The 25,953-nt window shown below is 39.0% G+C and overlaps 1 protein-coding gene across 1 annotated transcript in view; it reads right to left on the reverse strand.

Annotated features, from left to right (window-relative positions):
- FAF1 (Fas associated factor 1) overlaps window positions 1–25,953 on the reverse strand; it is a 171,206-nt gene that overhangs the window by 17,145 nt on the left and 128,108 nt on the right. The window contains exons 14-17 of the mRNA XM_054212624.1: window positions 15,901–16,037; window positions 12,855–12,943; window positions 2,379–2,459; window positions 1,894–1,971 (exon numbers count right to left, since the gene is read on the reverse strand). Of these exons, the coding sequence (XP_054068599.1) occupies window positions 1,894–1,971; window positions 2,379–2,459; window positions 12,855–12,943; window positions 15,901–16,037 (385 nt within the window). The remainder of the gene's footprint in view (window positions 1–1,893; window positions 1,972–2,378; window positions 2,460–12,854; window positions 12,944–15,900; window positions 16,038–25,953) is intronic.

Here is a 25,953-nt window from a genome sequence, read left to right on the forward strand (position 1 = left end):
CAGAACTGCTGCCTTACAATTATTCTTGACACAATTCTCACAGTCCAGTTTTGTGCGTTGCTGCTTCAGTTGTGTCTGAGCTTCCATTCTGCCCTCACGTTAACAACAGGAGCTAAATAAGTCCTCAGGTACTGCAGGGTAAGAAAGAAGAAGTGGACTGCATCCTTCCCAAACCACTGAATACTACTGTTTGGACTGAATTTAGTATTTACAATGCAGTACTGTTTAAAAGATTCTTGAATGCTTAAATGGTTCGGGTTTTTTAATGCAATTACCTTGGTGAAAAAATATATATGCAAATGCATTGCTCATACAGTTTGTTTATTGGGTTTATCTCCGGGAATAATAAATGTGTTCATAGCCAACTTTTTTGCACTTCCATAATGCAATTTTTTCATACATCAGCAAAGTACACAAGACTGAAATGTCAAGTATACATTTAAGTCACATGTCGGGGGGGAATGAGCAAGCTGTCATTTATCAGGATTCCATGAGTTCCAAGGACTTTAACTAAGTGGAGAATTAAATGAGAATATAATTCCAAATTTCAGAGCTCCATAATCCGTAAGAGTCAAAGCAAAGAAGTTACATTAAATCCACCAAAAAATACTGGAACTCCAATATTTAATATAAATGAATAAATATTTGTAATATTTATATTTGATATAATATTGGAAACATACTCAGGAAACAGACATTCAATAGGGATGCTGATATAGCTTTATATTCATCAGCAACTTGCTCACAGAATCTCATATGCCTAGAAGTCAAAGGAAAACCCCGATCAACTCTGATTTCAGTCAAGACATTTATATGTGAATATCACTTTTACTTTGAAAATGTTATTCAAGGGTTTCACAAAGTCCTTTTGAAGTATCAGCTACGTTTCACAGCAGTTCTGTGAAGAAACTTGGAAGAAACACTGGAAATATTTTAATGACTAGTCTATTTTACCTATCCTTTGAAATGTGGTGGGACTTGAGGGGAAGAAACATGGCTGTACCCCAGCCTTTTACCATATTTTGTACTCGCCAGGAGGTGAAAAAGAGGAAGTTGCTAATATAAATAAATTCACGTACATGATGCTTTATGTAAATACCTGCACAGACACACAGCTGAGCCAGGAGCTACCCTAGATCCTGAAAGAGGCTCCAGGAGCATCTCTGACAGGTACTCGGGCCCTCATGATCTACAAAACTGAGAGAATCTACAAAATAACAGAGTTTGAGGAACAGTGCTCTTCACAGAACACAGTTTCTGTTTTCTTACAGCGACCTAGACATAAAGTGTTCTTTTAAGCACAATTTTTATTCTAAGGAAGAGTCTGTAGAAGACTGTTTCGAAATTTAAAAATGTACCACAAATCCAATTTTCTAGATTTTGGAAATTTTTTTTCTTCTGCTGCTGCTTTTTTTTTTTTTTTTTTTTTTTTTTTTTTTTAGGTGTTTTGTCTCTCAAATTAACTTTGACAATTTGTTTGATCAGAATTGCAGGTAGGCTTTGTGCCACTTCCTGGAAGAAATGAAAGGGCTCCACAGTATTATTTTTTTAAAAGGAGTGCCTGCAGAAACAAAGTTAGGGGTTACCAAAGATTCCACCGTTTATGGCGCTCGTTTCATGGATGTCCTACCTAATATCTGGCTGTAATTCAGACCCAGATGATGTAATTGTGACCCGGATGATAGAACAGAAAAGCTATTAAACAGTGGCTGAAAATGGTTTAGCTGCACTATATGTTATACATATGGTAAGAAATTAATTAAAAAAAATACATAAGTTGATGTTCACATAAAAAGTATACTTTGATTTAAAGTTGCAATGTGTGTTGAATGAAAGTTGCAATGTCAATAAGCTTCAGGAATCCAAAAAGTTGTCAAAGGTAAAATATCCCACCTCACGTTCTTCCTCCTGTTCTTTCCGAATCTGTTCCAAGCGAAACTGCTCTGCCATTTCTCTCTCTTGCGCTTCCCTCTAATAAACACAAACAGCAATCACACATGTGTCACCCCACTTTGCACAGCTGCGCTTCATGACACGCATTAGCTCTATAAAAGCAAAGAAACTTCTCAACTTTTATGTAGAAATTAATATAAGAAATAGGATATTTATTAAGTGATCTTTTCCTGTCATTCCTTTCCCAAGTCCTATTATTAAGTGGGGCCAGGACTGCTTTAGCAAAAAGATGTGGTCAAGTCTACTCCCAGTGACAGTATCTGGTGCCATTTTATAACCACTGAGGACAATTACGGCTCCTCCAGCAACCATCTCATCTTAAAAGCAGAGCTGAAGCCGGGCAGTCCTCTGCACCAGGGACATTCCATCAACTGTGGGGAGATTCCCGTCCCGACATCCACATGATCACTTCGCCCTGCACACACCTTCGCTCGGTCAGCCTCCAGCGATATGCGGTACGCTTCATCCTGCTCTCTTTTCACGTTTTCTCTGGCTTCACGTTCATCCTAAAGAAGAAAAGAAAACGAAAAATATCAGCAAATTGGACCAACATGACATATGTCTTTATGTTCACCAGCACTCTTTAACCCCAGTGACTTCAAAATATTTAACTGCCTTACTCATCTAACTACTGCTAGGATAAATGAGTTCAGAAATGCCTCAAGGGAAACCTTGGCTTTAAAAATCATGATTTACCTAAAGCCATGTTTCATTTGCCATGTTACGGATTGGCGTGTCCAAGCCATGGCCTGACGGCTGGATCTGGCACCAAGGCTCTTTGCCCTGACATCTTTACGATGGCCGTGGCCAGCACAGACTGCGGGAGGGGGTGGTGGGAGGGCTACGTACGGGCTGGTGCTGAGGAGGGTCTTGCAGGGATCTCACTCCTGCAGCCGACAATTTGGACGGTCTTGTAACAGGGAAGGACAGAGCGAGGTTTAAAGGATTTGGATTTTAATTTGCTCTCCGCTCAGACTGACAGCGGGCAATGGCTTGTCCTGAGACAGGCGGCCTGCTCCCAGGTCCTTCCTTGGTAAAAAAAGCCCTCAGCAGCATCCATCCGGTCATGACTATCAAACATCATCCAGAGACCCCAATTCATGTTGTGTTGAATATTAGACAAAGATGGGAAAGTAGCACCATTCTAAAGTGCCAAAAATGTACAGATGCAGGCAGACAGGAAACATGAGGTTAGCATGCCAACTTCAAGCCAGCAAACCTCGCAAAGTATCTTATTAATTATCACAGCATAAAAAAATAAATGAGGTTTTACTAAAAATATTCAAACGACAAAACGAGACGTCATTCCACCATCATTCCATACGGTGGAAGATCAAGATGCGGATATCCCTGAAAGCTGGGATAACTGCACCGGGGTGATGTCTGATAAAGCAAAGTGTACAATCAATAGCTTCATACTCTGCCTCTGGAGCCAGAGACAGCGGCTGCTCCCCTGCGCTCACTCCTCTTACATCCCATAATCCCCCCAGAGCCCTGCAGAAGCTGCACTGCTCCCTACAAAAATCAATAAGATTTGGCCGTGAGACTGCTGGCGGGCTCAGCGCGGTCACCTGTAGTCACCAGTAACACACAGCACTCGCACTGGGGTAATCTGTCCCCTGTATTTCATAGAAATTAAAGTCTACTTCCTAATGTTTTTTGAAGAATTATGTTAATTTTTTCATTCACCTGCAAGGTTTATTTCACATAATGGCATCATTTTGCCAAGTGATCAATTCTCTCCCCAAATCTTCACCACTTGGCAACAACTCAATCTAAATGGGAGGAGCACACATTAGCTGTTACTACCATGTCATGCAAACATGCCAAGATGTTCCTCAAACAAAACTCTAATGGTGGTTAACTCTAGTGGTTAAAAAGCTCTAAAGTAGCATGCGACCACAAGAGGAAAGGACAAATCGCAGGAAAAGGTATACAACCTCCAGTTGGAAAGTAACAAGATCTTTTTAGAGGAAACTCTTCTCCCTTACAGAAACAGGACCCAAGATAAGTCTACAATCAGTATGTCCTAAATTCCATTCACAGAAGACAGAGAAACCATCACTTTGTTCAGCAGAGCTAAGACATGAGTAGAAGTAATTCTTGCAAAATGTGAAAAGGACAATAACCACTGAATAACCCATTCCCTTCCTGGCTTCTCTGGACATTAGTAAGTTTTTATGTGCTATGTTCATGGGATACCTACAAAAATTAACTCAAACCTGACAGCAGAAACTACCCTACATTAACATTCCATTTCTGAGAAGAAGGGATGTGGAAAAAAATAAAGAGCTCCACTTTTTATGTTATCCAAAAATGAGGAAAGCTTCTTGAATACACAGAAGTTTTCCCAACTCTTCTCACAGATGGAGTGTAACAGTAAAGGAAAGAGATTTGTACTATCTGTACTGAGACTTTCCATAAGCACACCACAAATTTAAATCTCAAAATGGTGAGAACCATCACTATCTTCCGGAACCAACCTACTAAAAGAATGTGACTTCAGGCAATCTGCGAGAGAACACGCATTTAAAAAAAAACAACATTCAGAATTGTTTCAGAGAGAACCTATTTAACTTTCACGTTTTGCAACTTCATATATCACACGCTACCTGAATTTCAAATGTCACACAAGTCCAGTAATGCCCAAGAGAAAACTGAAAGCTCAGATGCAACTATTGCAACTACAGGCTATTTCCTTCATCAAAGATAGCTAACAATTAACATATAGTCACTTTAGCTTACAAAAAAAAAAACCCCAAAACAACCCAAACAAATGCAAACCAAAAGCAACCCTCAAAAAGTAAAAAATATAAAAATTATAAAAATTACTAAAAACTCACTCCAAAAATACATACTAATCAGAGTTATAAGAAATTGACTACTAGATTTTATTTTGCATTTTACAAACTGTCTAGAAAACTCAATGAAGTTATTAAAAGTTACTTGTGATGAGCACAGGATTCATTTACCTACAGGGAGCTTTACTATACAAGTTTTTGAATTGGTTTAATTTATATAATCTGGATGACAACTGCAAAAAATACTGACACTATAGATTCTATCACAAGAATCTAAACATGAATTCCAGGCGTTTAAAAAAAAAAAAAAAAAGATTTCTTTCCTCCCTATTCATCACAGTTATCATCATCCTAAAAGTGGATTATGAAAAAGATGTCAGGAATGTGAAGCATTACTACGCATGACTGCCCGGTCCTCACAGAAATATGTGAGCCACATCTAAAAGGAAATGACCGTGCCACTGAGCTTTACACCGCATTGAAACAATACCGTTCTTACTGAAACAGACCTTCAAACCGAATCTGGAATCCAGATTTCTTTATGTAAGAAGCAGATGAAATCCTCTGAAATGTCTCTCCTGTGTTTTGTTAATGCTGCTCACGCTCTACAGGACCCACCTCCTCTGCGGAGGTTATGGCAAAATTACAGTACTCTCTGGTTCAGAGTTACACCTTAGACAAATTTTAAACATGACATACTGCAGCTCTTGTAATGCAGGCTGTTATTTTAGTAATCTCTTCCTCCAGAGAAACCATACGGAGTACGAGGATGACTCAAGTTTACCAAAAGCAACAAAAGAAAATTCATAATGGTGACAGAAAAAGCAGAAGAAAATATTTTGCAGAGAATCTTTCATTGCCCTAACAAGAATACATGAAGAAAAAGGGAACAGTTAGACCTCTAACAATTGATAAAAAAAATTGCCATAAGTATTATCCATTAATAAAACGTGAAGTAGCTGACAACTTTATTGTTAAACCCTACATAAATTGCAGCATCGCCTGGAACATCAGCAAATGCATCTCCACAATACTTTTGCAATGAAGGTCAAACTGCCACCTTCCTTTTTCAAGAAAGCAAGGTGTGAACAGGAAACGTCTTATCCCAGGTCACTTAAAAAGCCTCCATCAGAACCGGGGTTTACACTCAGCATTTCTGGATTCCACAGCAGCGACCCAAGGCTGGTGCGAATGCGAAGCATCCACATCCCAGGGGGTTTGGGCACCAGATGAGGAGACAACTCTCCTTTGCTCCTTAAAGGGAAAAAGTCACAGATCTCTGCTCCCTCATTTTGATAATACAACGATTCATTCAATGGGAAATTGATATTTAAAAACAAAAAAATTACATTTATCCACAGAAGATATTCTTCAGCTATGAACTTTCTTTGCTATCATGCATATTGCAAAGTCATAACAAAAATAGTAAATGCTTATATTCATGAGACAGTTACAATGAACCAGATAAAACCCCCAGAGCTACAAAACTAAGAAAAACTTACAGATAAGGATAAGAAGAAATTTAGGATACTCTCTCCAATAATTATTCCCTAAACTGTTTCTTCAAGTCACCCCTGCAGCACCTAATAGCAGGCATTTTCAGATGCGGGATGATGAAAAAAGGGGATTCCTGATTGCATTTAGGACAGCAATGCTCCCTTTTCCGGCAGATTACACAGGGAAAAAAATACACAATACATTCAGCTTTTTGGATGGGTTATTCTGATGGAAAAGTCACCGTTGGCCCTTCTGGGCTTTTTATTTATTTATTTATTTATTTACTGTTGTTGTTTCCGTTGATTTAATGATTTAACCCCAGGAATCAGCTTTGCACCTGGTTTGTCTCAGGGAGACGTGTTATACTTTATTCCCCATTGGCCTTTGGGATCAGTTTTACTGTGAAGTAAAGCCAGGTGAGAGGGACCTTGAGAAGATAACCATGGCCAGAAGATACTTCTCAGAGCATCAGTGAGTAAATGGCTGTTACAAGAAAGAAAGAAAGAAAGAAAGAAAGAAAGAAAAAAAGAGTGTATTTACAAATGCTGAATGCTTATCTGAAAGACAGTTCATTTCACTGAACCACTCCTGAAATTAAAATCTGCAAGTGCTTAAGGCTATCCATGGGAGCGTTAAAGAGAAACACCCCTTTGTCCAAACAAACCGGTGCGAGAAAGGCATTAATTTGACTGACTAAGATGACAGACTTGCACATTGTATAACTTAAACATACATGATGGGGAATATATAGAAGAAAAAAGTGTACACAGAACGCGTTGGGCATATGAGAACGACGAAGACAAAGCAAATGAGAGTTTCGGCGGTGGCAGAACCGCAGGTGGGGAAGCAGAACAACGCAGAACCTGCCTCTTCTATACTGAAAGCTGAAAGCCCAGTTCCAGGTATTGATTTTTGGGAATTACCTGAAGTGAGAAAAAGAAAACAAAACCCAAAGCCTTCAAGAAGCAGCCCTGCAGTGACTTTCCATGGGAAATCAGCCAGCCAGCCAGTCCTGCTACAACACCTGCCCACCTGGGCTGTGCAGCAGGGAAAGCTGCGCTTCACTAAGGCAAACTAAGCGAATATTCACTGCGTGGAGCCATCAACGCGTACAGCCGAAAAGCCACATGAACGAAAGATATTGTCATTTTTATCTTCTTTCTTTCTTTCCTCTGTCGTTACCTTGCATTTTGTCAAAGTTCAAAATACGCCGTAAACTCTCGAAGGCGGCACTGGCATCTGCTGGTGTGTCAGTGCAGTGAAGTGCACAATGGGAAACCCATCGTTTGGGGTGCTATCATATTACACATACAAAATTGGAAAAGTTAATCAAATAAATTTTGATTACTGTAGTTTAATTAGTTATAACTAGTAATCATTAGTAGATGTGCTAATTGGATTTTTTTGAGGGGTTAAATCACAATCTTCGTTAGATGACTGTCAGCACCAGAATGCTTTTGTGCTTTGCAATTTAATGAATTTCATGTATTTATTCTCCTAACCTCCTGTTGTGCAAATACTATATACCATGATACACATGACAGTGTTAGATGGAACACAGATTATCAAAGCTGCTCAGATGCCTAATTTCTACCGATTTTAACGTGAGCTCCAGTGCCTAAACAGAAATCGCAGAGGTCTCCTACACGGCAGATGGAAGCACTTGGGCCATCCTCTAACTGGAGAGCACAACTGCAGGTGAGGAGGGGACAAAAGCGACCCATCTGAAGGAGGAAAAGACAAACAGACCACAGATCAGGAGAATATGCACCAGGACCGATCCTCTTTAGCTTCCTTTGTGGCTGTGAGATATAACTTTGGAAGAAGAAAGAGAAAAGGTGTCGGAAGCTAAAACCATTAAATTATATATAAAAAAAAAAAAAAAGAAAAAAGAAGGAAACCTCTTACACATTTGTCATCAGGGAGGCAGAAGAGGAGGAAGACAGGGTGATACCAGGCTCCTTACTGCAAAGTTATGAAAATAACACTTGGCCAGTAAAGGCCCAGCTAATACAAGAGAGTGCTGGGACGGACACGCAAGCACACTTCTACAAAGAGCTGTGGCACGGAAAAAAGGTGAATTTGTGTTGCTAGTTTGGAGTTTTTATTTTCTTTTACATATTTTTTTTAACCCCGCTCCAGATGTTGGTCAGGAAGGAGCTACGTTTTCCTCACACTGTCGCAGTATCTAGGAAGAAGAGATGTCACCTGAGATCAGAGAGCAAAGATGGTGACTCTGCAGGTCTACGTTCTCCTACAGCTCATCTGCAGAGTCTCTTTAAAACAGCTTTTCCAGTTTAAAAATTCTTAAGTATCTCTCTTTTACATGTAAGAAAACAGTGTGTCAGCAGACATAGTTTAAAGTGAATTGAAGGTTTTAAAAACCTTCTTGTTTTTACAAATACCAATTGAAGCAACTGTGGGTATTACAATTCCACCTTGAGGTCTAATCCGAGAGCAGGAGCGCTAGTGTTGCGTAACGACAAAAATAAACACGACGAGAGACCTACTGTTACTTAAATGTGGACAAGTTGGACCAGCTGTGTAACAGTCAATGCTTCTACAGTAATAAATGTTGACAGCAAAAATAAAAAGAATGCATTACTGAGACATCATCAAATGAGCCCTGTCATTACATGGAAACTCCACCCTGTATAAGCTTGTCAAAAACTGTTACTGTAATCCTTTGAGAAGCCTCCTCCTCGGGCAATAGAGAAAAAATGCTTAGGATCGGCCCAGAACAGGTGTGCTGCGCGGTAATGCCAGGATTTAATCACGGATCTCTTCACATTAATCTCACAAAGGAACTAACTCGGATCTATTTGGGCCCATCACGCCACGCCGAGATGATTATTTAACTATCCAATTAAAGTAAACAAGCTAACAGGGTGTTTAAAAATGGACATTCCAGGGCGTACAATATTTTACAATTATTGTTTTCCTAAGTCTGGCACCAGGCACTGACACTTAAGAGGAACTGATACTAGGTGCTCATTTCAAAGTCAGTCCCCGAAAAATCTCAGTTCACACCTTGATGAACACGGGCCGGTTGTCCCAGCTCCGAGATACCCTCTTTTGCTCGCGGGACGAACTCCCCAGTGGTGTTTATTTCCTCTTTGCACAACTCCCCAGTCCCACTGCCTGAACAGCAGCTGAGGCATGAACCTCTGCAGTGTGGGCCAGAGGAGCAGGTGTGGTTAGAAAAGGAAAACGTGTCCATTAGGTGTATGAAATCATTAGTGTAGCCTCAGAGCAATTCTGCATGGACAGCCTGAGGCTGGACTTCAGACCCTCGACCCGAGTGCACTGGCAAGGGTAGGGACAGTATCCTGGCCAATGGGCCCTGCTGCTGTTGATGCCATCGAACCCACCATTTAATTACCCATTGGCCACTTCTAATCAGAAGCGCCACATGAGCACAACGTCAGTACGCTGCTGATCGTACTTTATTATTTGTGGCTTGTTACTATGGCAATTTAAGTCGCAAATTTATAAAAACAGGCAGCACGACAGCTAGACCATGCATCTACAATGGCTTGTCAACAGCATGGTCCCAAAAGAGGCAGGAAGTTTCCCAAATATCATCTGGTCAACACAGCTGACAGGTGACAAGCAGCAGGGCCAGTGGTTCATGGTTGACTCAGAAGCCTTGGAGGGGCAGGGCAAAGAATGGGACAGCAGATTGATCTCCCTTTCAAAAAGCTTGGGAGAGAAAATGGTTGCCTAAATTACACACCACCATACGTCCAGACAGGTATGTTGGATTATTATGAGTACACATAGGCATCTCAGTTTTTGTAAGGTTTTGGAGATTACGTAAGAAGAAGCTTAATCAAACACAATACACAAATCTAAAAATTAAATCCAATTGCTGGTTAAATGCCAGTATTTTAGCCCTTGACATTGCAGAAATACGCCCCAAATTTGCCTGATTAAAGATTTATGAGGCTACACCAGTAAATTTTACTAATACGCGGACACAAAAGCACAGGATTTAACTATACTATTTAACCATACTATTACCACCAGCTAATGAAGTGACTCACTTTGCTCAGGTGAGACAAGCCGGTGACGCTGTTGTGAGCATCCTGCCTGCACCATCAGCTGATGATGGGTGACAGGGAGCTGACGGTACAGGGATGCCTGAACAGCTACAGCCAGCGTCACGGGGAACACCTGTACCATGAGCTGGCAGTGGTAATAGTCACCCTGCACTGAAATAACCATCAGAGGGCACTGCAAAACATGCTCTGCTGAACGGAATCATGCAATAGCTGTGTTGGAAGCTTTCATGTGCATGCAAGTTAAAAATCCAAAGTGGAGAAGTTCAGCTGCATACACCAACTCATTAGCGATTTCATGGCGTTATTTACAGGCGTATCCAGTTGTATTTGTCCCTCACACACACTTCTGTTTACAGCAAAGCTGTATAGGTGACTCCTCTTTTTAAAACACAAAAGAGTTTTCTGCTTATCTTCTTGTGGTTTTACAATGATTTATTGTTGCTATTAAGAAAACAGTAACGGAAACCGGACTCTGTATCCTGTTTGCTATTGTAATATTTGGGGAAAAATGGCACCAACTGCAGTAAGATCTTAAAAAAAGAAAAGGTGTTGATGTTTGAACACTTGAAGTTGTCAAGTACAAGACTTACAAGAAAGCTACATGTTATGCAGCAAACCACAAAAAGACAATATTATTTTTTTCCAAGCTAAAGCCCTCCATTGGGTACAGACTGCTTGTCAAATACTCCCTCTCTGGAATAATAATTTCATAAAGCGAGGTTATTTTTTTATTTTTAAACTTCCTGCTTCAAAGGCGAAAGCGTGTGAGATCACCTTTTTGGTGTGCTTGTAACAAGTGGAGCCAAGGTATAAGTAAATATCCTATTTGTGTGTAGAACCCATAGCATCTGGAAACCTGCCCCCAAAGTTTATGAAATTTTCCATTAGTTTTCTGAATGTCAAAGCGTCTTAGAAAAAAACTCCCATTGGGGAAGAAATGTCAGTGGTGCTCTCAAGTGACAGAAAACCAAAAGGAAATACGAGAAAAAACTACAGAAGACTTGGACAAAGGTAGATTTTAGAGGAATGTATAAAAATTAATTTTCCATTCTCCCTACGCCATTAGAGTAAGCAGAGCACCTTGCATAAGAAGTCAGGAGTCATCCATGCCACCGCTGTGGGGACATACATTACTGGACTGTCACTGCTCTTGGCCACTCAGGGAAGGACCCACAGCAGCTCCAGGTGCAGAAGCCACTTCCCAGTTCATGGCCTCAAGGCCACTAAGTGTTCTCTGTCTTTAAGCTTTGTCTCCCTTACACCCAGATTTTTCTCAGCTGTAAAGCCATCTGGTTTCATCCTCCTAGGATGGGTCTATCTCTGTCTCACCTGCCCGCCACCACCTTCTTTCCTAAATACTGATCTCCCCCACTCTGGACAACTGTTCTGGTCTCCTGTTCTCTATTCCACTCCTATTTCTGGTTCTTTCTCCTATCCTTTATCTGCTCTTATCTCCCTGCCTTTATATGCTTTTCTTTCCTTCTGTTTCCTTCCTTTCTATCAGCTTTTATAGTTTCCAGTTCTGAACCTTTCTTGGAACTCATCTGTGATGTGAATTTTACCTTCTTATTAAAGCATTAAACCCCCCCTCCCCATACCCGACATATTCCTCTTAAAATGCAATAAAAAATTCAATTATATTGTGCCTTGGATTTTTGTTGTAATCCTCATATTAAAATTTGTGTTCAGTATTAACAAAACTAAAGTCAATTTCTTTACCAATGAATTACAGGTAGCATAAATAAAGAAGAAAAAAATGAACCACAGATATTGTGCAGATACCGTGCCTTCGTATTATTACAACCATAATCAGTAAATCTCGTACTAATGAGAAACAAGATTTAAATGTGAAAAATGTGTTTAGTGAATTATTGTCAATCAATGTCTATACAACAGGATAAGAATAATCTTGAATGGCAACACACCTATTATTATAAATTCCTTACTAAGTACTTCATTACTTCAAAATGTCACTCTCAATTTATAGAGTAACAGATAAACATCTCTCAACTGTATACCTCACTGTGTCTACTTCTCTGTAATTGAAACAGCGGTTTCGAAAAGTCTTGTCATCACTTACCCATTCTGCGTTGTTCTGAATGGTGATTCAGTACTGGCGTAGTTCTGGTTAAGGCTCCTTGTCAATCCCCTTTTAAATGTACACGTTTAAGACATATCAACCTATTTTTGTTTTCTACCTATGACTTGAAGCTGGTCATTGGGAAAAAATCTGATTGTCGTTTCCTTGTATGAGTATATTAAGCTCTATAATACCACTGTAAATGTAACCAGTTACTCATGACTAATATTCAGAAAAAGGAAACAAACTGAAAATGACAGTTAACCAATTAGGAGGAGTTTTTTTGAGACACCCAAATAAATACACAAAGGAGACTTAGAACTTTTAATCTCTGATGACGGAAGAGACGCTAAAACTCATCATACCTGACTTCACTGGCTAAAGAAACATCTGGTTAATTTTGCACCCCCAGTGATTTGTGGAAGCCAGTAGGTATCCACAGTAACTTCCAACGCTCACCTCATCCTTTATGTCTTCCTGCTGCTGGGCACTGAAGATCTCCATCGCAGCCATCAGCCTCATCATTAGCTCATCCACTGTTGTGTTACCTAGCAACAAAGGAAGATAGCTGAACTTCATATCATTAAAGTTATTAAACAAAAAAAGAAGTCATTTTAGAATTAATCCATAAGAAATAGCCAGACTTTAAAAAGAAAAAGACAGAGTAGAAAATGCAAATATCTCAACACAATGCTTTTAGTTTGCCTTTTAATTGAAAATCCAAAATTGTTTTCACAAACAAATGTTGATCATAGGCTAAAATTTTAGGTCGTTCAAATCTGAACAATTGCTTTTGTGCTTGCATGGAATTTCTTTTAATCACTGAGGTTAGAGGAAAGGTTTATAACCTTTCCTATGTCTGGAGTTCCCTGACATGAAATTGATTTTACAGTTTTAGAATTCCCAGGTAAAATCAGGGAGACTGAGGCAATTGCTTAGTCGGGTAACAAAAGGTAGGATGTTGGCGGCAGCACTGAAGTGGATTTGTTAAAAAAAAATGTAAAAATCCCAGAATACAGTGATCAAAAGGATGTATGCGCACACGCATCTTTATTCAGGTATAACTAGTAGTAAAACTTCCAAGTATTATAATATATTCTCTTCAGTGTATTTACTTCTGATAAAATCTGTAAAGCTAATAATAGCAGAAAAGTAAGTCGTCTGTGTATATATCAAGAAATACAGCACGTGCATAGGAAGAGAGACACCTCCTCACATTTTTCTACCAATGTGCCTCCAGTCTTCAGGAAGACTAAAAGATTTGTTTAATTTCCTACCAAGATGCACTCAGTCTTTGTTTTCTCTGCTTAAACTCAAGACTTTGACTACCCATTAGAGCCACTTGTCATAGTAGTTAAAAGGTCTTAGACCGTGAGAATTGGTCTAAAACCAGAAACTCTTAACATCTGCCAACGTAAACAGTCTTTGGACATTGGCAGAACGATACCAACAAAAGCTAGCTTTATATTGGTGATGTTGGTCAAAATTTTAAAAGAAGTAAACTAACCAGAAGCCACAGTACCACTAAAGAAAACAAAACTGCCCCCATAGTTTCCAAACCCAGGAAAAAATAAAAATCGAAAGCAAACTTAGACAGTCTGCATTTCAATAAACGCCACTGGGACTTAGGGTTCTATATTGTTGTGTCTCTTCTATAAACATGCCTTCTCGCCCAGCCCTGAAAGACCCTCACTGTTCCTATTTCTAGCATTTGCTACCTTAGCAGAAAATGCTCTCCCGCGTGCTACAACACGCATGACTTCAGAGACTACCATTCCCTCGAGGGCATATTGTTAAAAGATACCAGTGTTCCACTTCATGGGAAAATACAAAGCACAGCACATTTGATTTTTGGTAAAAGATAAATTTAAGTAAGGCTGCAATAGACGATCGGTTTAGTTTAGTTTAGTTTAGTTCAAAAGATTGTTTGCAGAAAACCTGAGAAATCATTTAAACCTAATGAATGCAATGAGATAATTTGGATTATTTTATAATATAAAGCTGCATGATATTACGACGTTGGGTCACCAAGTTGCTAAAACAGTTAAGTAATTTAAGCCAGTAAGCACCACTGACTTCAGTGGGATAACACGGGTGCCTAAAGTTATACACATGCTGAACTATGCTGCAGGGTTATGAAAACAAGAAAAAAATCTATTTATAAGGTTATTTGTAAAAAATAAGTTTTTTAACTCTCAGAAGTACCATGAATTACTGTTGTGCTGTACATTGCCCTAAGGAGACAAAAACCCATGCAAAATTCACAATTTTGGCCATAGGAAGAAGCACTGCAGATTCCTCAAGAAAATGGTTAAACTCATATGCAGAAAGAAACAGTAATGCTGTCTGCAAAACACAGGCTGAATTCCCTCAGGAAAATAAGGAGATTAGACTAAAGATTGCTAGATATAAGCAATAAATAAATGAGGACACATTGTCATGAAGGCAAACTTGTGAAGAAAGCAGAAGAAATGAGAGGCAGCCATTCTTTGATGTATTTTAATTTGAAGAGTTACTGAGAACAGCAGTCAAAGGGCATCGCTCCACATCTAAGTCATCTTGCTGTCAGTGAAACCAGAGCAATAGTTATGCCAGAAAAAACCTGCTCATGTAAGGCAGAAAGCTTCATTTATGTGAGATTAATATAATCTCTTAAAATTCTGACTCGATTTGAGGTCCCAACACTGCAGGCAGGTCTGAAAAAGCAACTCATGTTCAAATATTAGCCCACTACACGCAACAGGAGTCCACATGTTAACATGTGGAACTAAATGCATTCCAGCACTACGAAAATGTGCACCCAAAATCTTTTGGAAATCAGTAATTTATATGGATATAAATCTGGAAAACTAAGTGTAGCTCCTTATTTAGGAGATTTAGCTTCTACTTTAAAAAAAAAACAAACCAAACAAAACCCTTAAACTATGATTCTACGACAATCATGGCAACTTCAATCTCTAATAGTATGTTAATCAACACATTTATGAACGGCAACTGAGTTTCTTGTGTGAATCATAGAATCATAGAATTGTTAGGGTTGGAAGGGACCTTAAAAATCATCTAGTTCCAACCCCCTGCCATGGGCAGGGACACGTCCCACTAGATCAGGTTACTCAGAGCCCCATCTAGCCTGGCCTTAAAAACTTCCAGGGATGGGGCTTCCACCACCTCTCTGGGCAACCTGTTCCAGTGTCTCACCACCCTCATGGTGAAGAACTTCTTCCTAACGTCCAGTCTGAATCGCCCCATCTCTAGTTTTAATCCATTCCCTCTAGTCCTACCATCACCCGACATCCTAAAAAGTCCCTCACCAGCTTTTTGTAGGCCCCCTTAAGATACTGGTAGGCCACTATAAGGTCTCCTCGGAGCCTTCTTTTCTCCAGACTGAGCAACCCCATAAACTCATATTCTGAATATCTTTAAAAAGAATCAGTTACCAAAGATGTCTTCTAACAGTTTCAATACTGACGTAAGAACTACTTCTAACATAAAGCGAGAACTGTACCTTGTATTACATTCAATACTTCATTAGATGATCGTTTTCCCATAATAATAAGGAAAAGTGGAAACTGGTCTGTCTTCTGAGTTCGAATTGTTTGGGCTACGACACTCCCAAAGTGTCTAGTGCACATTGTCAGAAACCTATGCAGGGGGGAAAAAAAAGTTAACGTTATAGAGGTGTTTTTGAAGTTCATTTAAAAAAAGAAAATGCATGTTAAATTCAGCAGCTTAACTGAGTGTTATCTACTGTTCAGCATCTAGGCTTCTGCATTCAGTTCTAGAGCTCTTTCTCCCTTTTTATGATTATGAGAATTGTGAGAATATTTACAAATATGATAGATCCCAGATTGTCTAAATTAAAACAACTAGTAACTGGTTGAGACAGTGATTTATTTCACGAAGAATTCTATTTCCTGTTACGCTATTCTGCAGGCTACGATTCAAAACTAAACCCCCCTAAATAATCATGCTGAATCAATTGTTATAAACTTCTAAAGAGAAACTAAGTAGAGCCATAATCTAGTAAATACGATGAAGTATAAAACTAGTATGATTTCATGTGAAAGCATTATTTAACAATGAAAGATTAAGAAATTGTTTTTATCAGTCATAGAATTAAAACGTGGTACTTCAGAATTGTATTTTCTTTTGTACTAGGGCCCTGCCAGTGACATACTTAGCAGTGTGGTCTAAAAACAATAATTCTAAGCTTTTGACCAAAAAAAGCTCTCAGATATTAGCATACAGAAGTCTAGCATTAGTATTCTTAACACGATCTTGAATAAATGAAAAAACTGATAAAGCTTTTCTCTTCCATTAGAGGACTGTTTGAAATTAGCATTTCTTTCAAGAGAAAAGGGTAGCTTATGATATGTTTTCAGATCTGATGGTAAAAAGTAAATGTCATAATAATAATGAATTATGAAAGACCAAATGCAAATATAGAATGCTTTAATAAGATCCAATTTAATAAAGTCTGTAAAAATAATGGACTTTTAATAACACGGGTCACAAAAGGCAAAACAGTGGAAATTCTGAGGACTAGCCACTGGTAAAGGCTTATTAATTCTTAATTATGTTCATGAAAGGCAACTTAAATCGTGTGTTTTCTTATGCCTTATGATAATATTTTAGGTAACAACTACTCTGAAATGTATGCTCTAACTGAAGAGCAAAGTCCTGTTGTCACATGCATTAGAAGCCAAATCTATTTGAAAAGACAAACTGCACTAAAATGTCAAGCACTCCAAGTCATTTCTTCTTAGAGATACTGAAAAGATTCAAAATTGTAATTTTTTGAATCAATAGATATTGTATCTAATAAAATGGCTAAAAATTGATAAGCCTGATGAGTACAACATTGGGCTTGTTCGAGGCACCTTAAGTATAAAAAAAAAAACCAAAACAAACACCCTCCTCAGAGACAATTTGTAGTATAACTATGGCCATAGCTGGATGGAAGACAATGAGAAGGGGTAGCCAGTGAGTATTTCAAAGCCATAACTGTTTCTGACAAATACCTTTCCTTGGCTCTTTGATTCCCCGTCTTTTGCCATTCAGAACTACCACCCAGAAAGACAATGTCAAAAATGCCAAATAGGGACTGCTATATCAAAAACAGCTATGTCTCTACATATTATTTGGTAAAGATAAAATAAAGTGTCTATAAAGTCTGGACATATAAATTGTTAAGCTAAATAATGGGTTTTCTTAGTTTTGCTTTTCAAGGTGGGAACACGTAAGTGAAATCTTGGCCTCACAGAAGTCAATGGTGGCCTTTAATGGCAAAATGACTTATGCGCGTTCAAGGTTTCACTCCTGAAAGTAATAAAGACAGGGGTCAATTGAACTGAATTCCTGAAACTTGTGTATTATAACTGTTTAACAGTCTTCAATGCACCACAGAAGAAAAGCACTGAAGTTTCAGGTGAAAACTAAATATTTAACTCAAGGTTAATATTAGTATTAACTGTAGAGTGCTGTAGAGAATACTGCTAGAAGGAACGAAACTAAGAGACTATTACAATACCGATTGCACGACTCAAAGGTGTTGGTTTGGGTGTTTGTTTTTGTTTTTTTTTTTTAAATCAAGTCTGTATTTAGTTAATCCATAACTCAGTCTCAAAATATGCTTTTGTAGGTCTGGATTTTGTATGCAGAGAATTCTGAATGAAGTAGGTACTTCAGTACATTAAAAGATCTCCCAAATAATGTTTCCAAGAGGTGAATTCTTACACATGGAAGTTCTGACTGACTACCTAGAACCTAACAGATTATGCTACATCAGGGTCCTCTATAATCGAGGCTGGGAATAGGTTTCAACTCCTCGGCTTCAGAAGATGGGACGTCATGCCAGGCTATTGTAAGGGTACACATACTTTCCCGGTTGAGGAACAGCAGAACAGATGCCAGATGCCAACATCTCCCGTCATAACGGTTGTTTTTTTTCTTGGGGCCACTTCTTAAAGCCCCTGGTGCCATCTGCCCTGCTCTTTCGAATCACCTCCCTTCCTCTGCCGCTGTTGCAATCTGCTCAGCTCGCAGGGAGAGCGTCCAGCTCGCTTATGTACCAGTTACACCAGCAGCCAATTCTGAACCGAATGCCACAGATTTACCACCGCTGCCATCAGGCAGCCTTTGTCTTTCTTGGGGGAGGAATGAGAAACAACTCGTCTTCCCAGCACTTCCAACTTTGAATAATGAATGTCCAGATCACAGCATGGGCAGCTGCGATGAGGATGTTTGTGGGGGATGAACAACCATCTGGTGGTTATCAGTGTGTATCTTCGGTGCAGAGCGAAGACACACGAGAAACTCTTTTCACTAACATGATCCATCAAAATAGATCCTGCCCTTTGGAACCAAGACAGACACCACATGTCTGTTGAACTAAAACGTAGTAAAGCCAACAAAAATGTGAAAGTAGTCAAACGATGCAACACTGAATGAAAAGATAGCAACAGCAATCTCCAACACCTACACCGTGTAACTCCTGTTCACCAGCGATTACTCACTCACACGCGTGCTCTTTGCCAGGTCAGTGGTAAGTGCTCAGCAATTACTCATAACATATCTCTTCTTTTCATTATACTAGATGGGTAGGAATCAAATTTTCATTCATGATCCCTGTTCAGTTTTTTTCGTGCCTCTTCATAGATTTTGCAATTACTTCACTAATTTTCTTTTTGCCTTTTCTGCCTTTACTGATTCTGTACTTGCAGACCTTTTTACTTTCTTCCACATTCATATCAGCAAAAAAATAAAAGTCTCCTCTGTGCTAATATTTACTGTCAGAAGTATGTGAGTAGGACCAAAACAATTCGGTGCAACAACCGGCATCTTACTCTGTACATCACTAACAAGGGATTTGCTTGCTTTCATCTAAACAGAAGTGTGCCAGATCTTTCGGTGGCATCTCCAGAGCTGCCAAGAGAACTGCCTGTGGAGCGCATCAAAGAGCCAGATGTCCCTCCAGGGAGAACTGTTTTCCACAACACGCTGGATTACTGTGATCTCCAACCAAAAGTGGAAACAGAGGAACGCTGCCAGAAGGGGAGGGCAAATGGCACCCTACTAGTCCTTTTATTTTTAAATTACAAAAATATTCAAGGAGGGAGAAGTATGAGAAAGGCAAAAAAAGCATTTTATGAAGGAAAAATCCATTTAAAAAAAATTCTCAAAAGTTACAAGAATAAAGTTCATCAAGAAAAGTAATAGTTTTGGCAGACAACATCATTTCTTTACATCTTTCATGACTGGCTAGCAATGAAACCAGCAGTTATTAAAGCTACAGAATAAACATGGACACTGACCATGGCTTGGCAATACAGAAACAAACCCTAAAAAAATTAAAAATGTTTTAATCTTTTAAATGTAGATGGAACGGGTATTAATTTTTAGACATAGTTCACTCCTTAGTTAAGAGTGGCACACAGGAAAAATTATTCCGGTGAAATGAAGATGTTAATTTGGGGGGTTGCCGATCACTGCACAGCAGTTCTCCCTCCACGTGTACTCCGAGATAACCTGAGCGAAGAGTTATCATGTTCGTAGCACTTTAGTTTCCCAAAGAAGAACGTTATCATTCCCTACCACGTGACTCATTATATTAAAATACACTGCTGCCATAACTTTTTTGTAATTTTATCACAAAATGCAATTTATTTAATATTACTTAAAAAAAGCTGCTAGCAGGCAATTACTAAAACATAGCAGCTTTAAAAATCTATGGAAAAAAACCTTAAAATATTACCAAGTCTCAAAACCAAAGGGTTAAGACTTATTACAGCTTAAGTCTGTGCTCTACCACAGCTCCTGATCTCAGACATGCTATGGAGAACTTTGTAAATCCTGAGGTTTAGGAACAATATGTTTTTGTGAGAACGTGCAGCTTTTACTTTTTAACAACAAAATGGGCCACCTCTGGCCACAGTGCTGATGTTCAAAAGTGTTCATCTCAGAGCTCATGATTTTTTGATTTCTGGAAAGCTGTCGATCTATACGATACCTATTTACGCCACAAGCTATGTATTGCCTGTTAGAGGCGAGAGCCCAAAGGAGAACGCCAAACCCTAAGTGGGCGATGGCAGCTGCTCCCAATGGGAGGTGTTTCATCATTACAATGACTGGTATTATCTCCTGTATGTATCTCCTGTATTATGTTGTGTCACATTTTTGTTATTCATATGGACAGGACCTACTGCAGTCAAGTTGGGATCCGTGACTACGCAAGATCCCTCCTTACCACACCATGAAAATGATCAAACAAACAAAAAAGCTATGATGCTAAATAGTTTAGAAGAATGTAAATATTCCTTTAATATCTCAATTTAAGTAATTTGGTAAGCTAAGAGCATCACTGGTGCCCAGTCCCTAAAGGGGACACAAGGCAGAGGCGTTTGTTGGCTCCCAAACTGTCACGTTGTGTTTTCCAATGTGAACTGGTTCAAAGTGATTCTTATTCTTACCTAGCAGAGGAAGAATTCAGAAAGAATTGAAGAAACTAAGAGGAATTAAAGGAAGACCTTAGCAAAGAACTGATGATTCTGAGCAATAAGAGTCCTCTGCATTTCCATGAAAAATCACAGCTCGATGCTGCACTGCTGCCCTTGGCCTCGATCCAGCAGAAGGACTCTAAAAGAGCAGAGGAATTCAGTCTCCGTTCTCTTTCCACTCAGAAAAGTGGCAACTGGAATGGTTTTCAAGAAGACATGGACACCACCTACCAGTCATCACTGAAAACAAACATTAACTACTCGATGCCTGTCCTCTGTTGTGGTATCAATTTTCAGTTACCGACGGGAATCAAACTGATGATACAACTCGATAGGATGAATACATCCCAAAATTCATCTATCTTCTCAAGACATTACGAATAACATAAAAGCGTCAAGCAGTCGTGGCATAGTGTAGTTGCAGAAAGAGTAACTAAATCTAAAATACTAATTCTATCTTTTTCTTGTTAATTAAGTAAACCTGCAGAAGGAAACTAATGCAGAGCAAGCTGGTTGTGGTACATTGTAGCGTACTCCTGGAATGTGCAAAGAGGGACAGCTGATGCTACATTTTGAATGTTTTTTGTATGTTCAAGCAAAAACTGAAAGTTCTGCTTTGCTTTTGCTTTTCTTAAACTCTTGCCAGCACCTTAAGGTTAATTAATAATTGTATTTGCAAACCTGGCTAGTGCACTAAAGGTCAAATTCTCTTCCTTTCCGCATCACCATAAGTAACAGAGATCTGGTTGTTTGTTACGGTCTTATAAATATTCCTGTAGCTACTTTTAATTTTTACACCCTGGCGGGAAAACTTTGGAAAAGTTCTACCTAAAATTAGGCCCTTTGGCACATGGTGCCCACAATGCTTTTTGTGAAGGACTTTTTAACTGAAAGGCTGCACTGGAGATTTTTTTGCTATATCCTCTCAGCCTAAAGCCCTGCTCCAGCAGGATCAAATCTGATAAGGTCTTCTAAAACATCTATTCCCTTTTAGTCTGAACTGGTGTTCAGTCCACAACCGGGATGATTTGGGGCCAAAAAAGTGTGATTTATTTACGGCCAACTACTTCCCAAGGCCAACCTTACTTTAAGAAACTTTAAAGCTTCAGAAATGTCTGTGAAAAAAATGTAACTTCTTTCTTGAGCATGAAGAAAACAATGATGAATATTAAATATTCAAGATTTCTGATTATTTTTTAATAATAATTATATACTTTGCAAAGTCAACATAAGACTCATTAAAATGTTAATGTAAAAATAACATTTTTGTACTAGGTATTTACATTTTAAAAAAAAAAGTAAAAGCCGAGGTCATGAAACGTTATATTAAAATATGCTTGCTATCTGTAGTCTCCATAATGCAGAGTTACTGTCTTACCCACATTGGTAGGGTTATAACTGTTGACTCTAACAGAAGGGGGAATGAGCAACACATGCAAGGCATGGTTTAAAGACATATAAAGCAGCTTGAATCAAATGATGTGGATATCCTCTTTAGTATCCACACGCTAAATATCCAGGAATTCCAATCTAAAAAGCATGATTTTATCCACTTTTTCTTTACGCAAGAGTAAAGCCTTGATGAGCGGATTATCTATCTCTTCATAAAATGTGGAAGATCTAATTTCATCCCGTAAGGTTCAAACAGATTAGGTAAATACTTTATAACCCTGTTTAGTCTAAACCACATCCCTCTAGAAACTCATTAATCCATCCTTTCAGATACCACTGGACACCAGACAAAATCATTGGTAAAAGTATAAACAAAATATACCTGGACCCCTTGCTGAAACGCTGTACTGAAAACGGAAAACACAAGACGCGCTTGCCTATCAGTGGTAGCTTTGATTATTGCCTATTATATTAGAAAGGCATGTAATATATGATTTGCTAAGGAATATCCAAGGCTTGCTACAGGTAGACTTAATAACAACCTAGATAAGAACAGAGAGTACGTGTAGTTACTTTGCAGATGTTAGTAAAGTGGGAGAAGCTACAAGCACATTGGAAGTCTGTAGAAGAATTCAGATTAATCTTCACAAATCAGAGAAACGTCCTGAGAAGTAAAATGCAGTTCAACAAGGTCAATGAAAGTCTCTGAGTAGGAGGAACAATTGCACAAATACGGAGTAAGAATCAGGCAGTAAGGGAAGAAGAAAAGTCATGATGTGAAGACGACAAGCATCATAGTGGGGTGAGTAAACAGAAGCATGGTCTGTACAACATGAAATAATCCTCTGTCTGTATTTAGCCCTGACAAGGCAGTTTTAGGCACAGCGCATCAGTAAAGGTGTGGAACAATTACAGAAGGACCACACGAAGGTTGCAATAACAAATGTCTACAAAAGGACAAGGTTGAAGGAATCATGGCTGCTTAGTCTAAGAAAATCACAGGAAAAAAGAGCAACATTTAGGTCCAAAGAACAAAAACAGAAAGGAAGACAATACCTCATTGTCTACTGAGTGGACCAAGATACAATTGTCATTGATTGCTGTGAGAGAAACTTAGGTTACCTACTAGTGTGAACTGCCTGAAGGCAGTGAAAGTCAAGTACTGGAACTGGTTATGGAGAAATGCTGAGAAACCTCCCTCACACCAAAGATTAGATCAGGCAGCCATCAGTCAGGAATGACACAGGTACAGTTGAACCTTCTGGCCGAGCACGGACTGAATACTGATATTTTGCAGCAATCTGAGACCCACAGTCAGTCAGAACGGTGACAAAAAGGAGAGCAGAGAGGTCAAAGCAGAGTCATCCTAACCTAAGGGAAGAGGATGGGCACCTGCGCTTCTGCAGAGACCTGTGTCCTGATCACGCACCCGGCAGTACCAAAGAGATTCATTTGCAGCACTCAGCTGCATTTTGGTACAAATGATTCCAATTCTGCCAGCTCAATGTTTTCTTCTGATAGTTGATTTAGATGCATGGATGCATCTAAATTTCTCTACAGCTTCAATTCCACTGGTGCAGTTGTGGACTCCTGTATTTAGATGGACCTGTGAATGACTTCTTTCTCCTTCCTCAAAGCAGCCCAACAAGTCTGTCCTGACTACCTCTTCTTCTGCCTTCACCTTTTTTGCACAGGACACTGCAGAGTTTTATTCTTTCATCTTTTCTGTTCAACAAGCTTAATAAACTATGCTGTGGTTTGAGTACAGGGGGATAGAACTTTACAATTTGGTTTTATAGTGGGGACTTAAAATACATCAGTTTAGTTAATTCCCGTGGTTTTAATAATTTTTTTTTTTTCAGATGACTGTACAGTATATAGGCATATAAAATGATGCACTGAAAACCTTAATCACACCAACAGAGTGACTGCTTTCTATTTATAGGTGAATATCACAAAGACTTCCATATTTTACTAATCACGATCAGATTAAAATGCATTCTCTGCTGGTTTTTAGTTTTCCAAATTTGGACATTTTTAGACTACTAACATGAAATTACCTTGAAGTATATAAATATTTAAGCAGGGATAGTTTACCTTTTCTGGTGGGTGTATAATAAACAGTTTAACCATCATCTATATACAGGCTGTTTTGTTCTCCATCTAAAGAGACAATCACCTTTTATCCTTTTCCTTTTTTCTTCATTTCAGTGCTATTAGGAAACTATTCACAAGTGCAACCCCGAACAATACTATGCAGTAATTATGACTAGATGACAAAGAGATGCGAACAATTACTGGGCCCATTTTGAAACCCTACACTAATAAAGTCATTAGATGCTGCCCTTGCCATGAGCCTTCTAAAAGCTTCTGAAGTTACAAGAACACACGGCATTGTTCGTTAGGACAATTGCTGCTGGCAGAATGCAAACCTTGAGTTAAACCATGCTGCAAATTGATCTTGACATTCTGTTAAGACCGCCACTAAAATCAAAAGCAAAGGAGAAAAGGAGAAAATGAGCGGGTGGGATGTAATCATGGAACAGAAGGGTTCCCTCCTCACCTTCTTTCCTCTTCCTCCTCAAAACAAACCATACAGAAAATGACAAACTCGCCTGGTGTTTGAGAACCTTTATTTTTAAAACATTAATTAGACTTTTGACCTGTTTTTATTGACTGGCACTGTATTGCTATTAAGGTAAATTAAATAAAATATTGCAAAATACAATAGATAAGGTTTTCACACTCTTCTGTGAAACCTGTTAAGGATTTAGTGCCCAAAGAACACGTCCAACCGTTTTGCAAGCAACATATACAGAATCCACGGTCACTCCTGAAGAGGCAGTGAGAAATTAACTCCCCGAGTCCAGCACTCACAGACCCCACACCTGCAATATATTTGCTGAAGGATCAAATAGGATTGGGGAGCTGGAGTAATATGGTCAACTGGTCTTCATCCAGGCATGCATCATTCAGTAGGTTAGCACTAAGGGTCAGCAACTGTGAATATGGCTAATTACTTGATGACGGAAATTGCAGGTGAAGACAACCTGCTGCTGAGAAGCGCTTTAGTCAATTAACTCTTTCCTAAGCTCAAGCAAAGTGAAAAACTATCATTTGAACATTAAAACTAACAAGTACCTGTCATCAGAGCTGAGAAAAGTTGGTAACACCTTGAAATACAATGCCCAAGGGCGACCATATCAAAAGCTAAAAAGCTGTTTTACGGTTTTGGCATTGCTTTGCTTGGCAAACATTACGTACATTGGAAATCTGTTAATATTACGCATAATCTATGTTTGCAAATGCTGTGTACAAACATAAGGGTATGTATGCATGTGTAGGTATATATGTAAGTGTATATATATTCACTATGTAGCTGTCCTGGATACAAATATATTATACGAATGTATACTAATGAATTAACAAAAATAGTTAGGCACGTGCTTGCATACATACATATACACATACACATACCTCCCACACACATGCACATAATTATATTAGAGTAATGGTATTTAGTCAACTCTTTGAAGTCAGAAAGTGCCAGAACTCCAGCTGCTCACGTCTGGCTCCCCTGTTATCTATCCTACAACCTCCCTGGAAACCTGAGGAATCGCTTAGCCCATGCGATGCCCCGATGCAGCCGGTGAGCTGCTGCAGCCGCGTGC

This window comes from Rissa tridactyla, chromosome 8 (genome assembly GCF_028500815.1).
Source record: "Rissa tridactyla isolate bRisTri1 chromosome 8, bRisTri1.patW.cur.20221130, whole genome shotgun sequence".
Classification (NCBI taxonomy): Eukaryota; Metazoa; Chordata; class Aves; order Charadriiformes; family Laridae; genus Rissa; species Rissa tridactyla.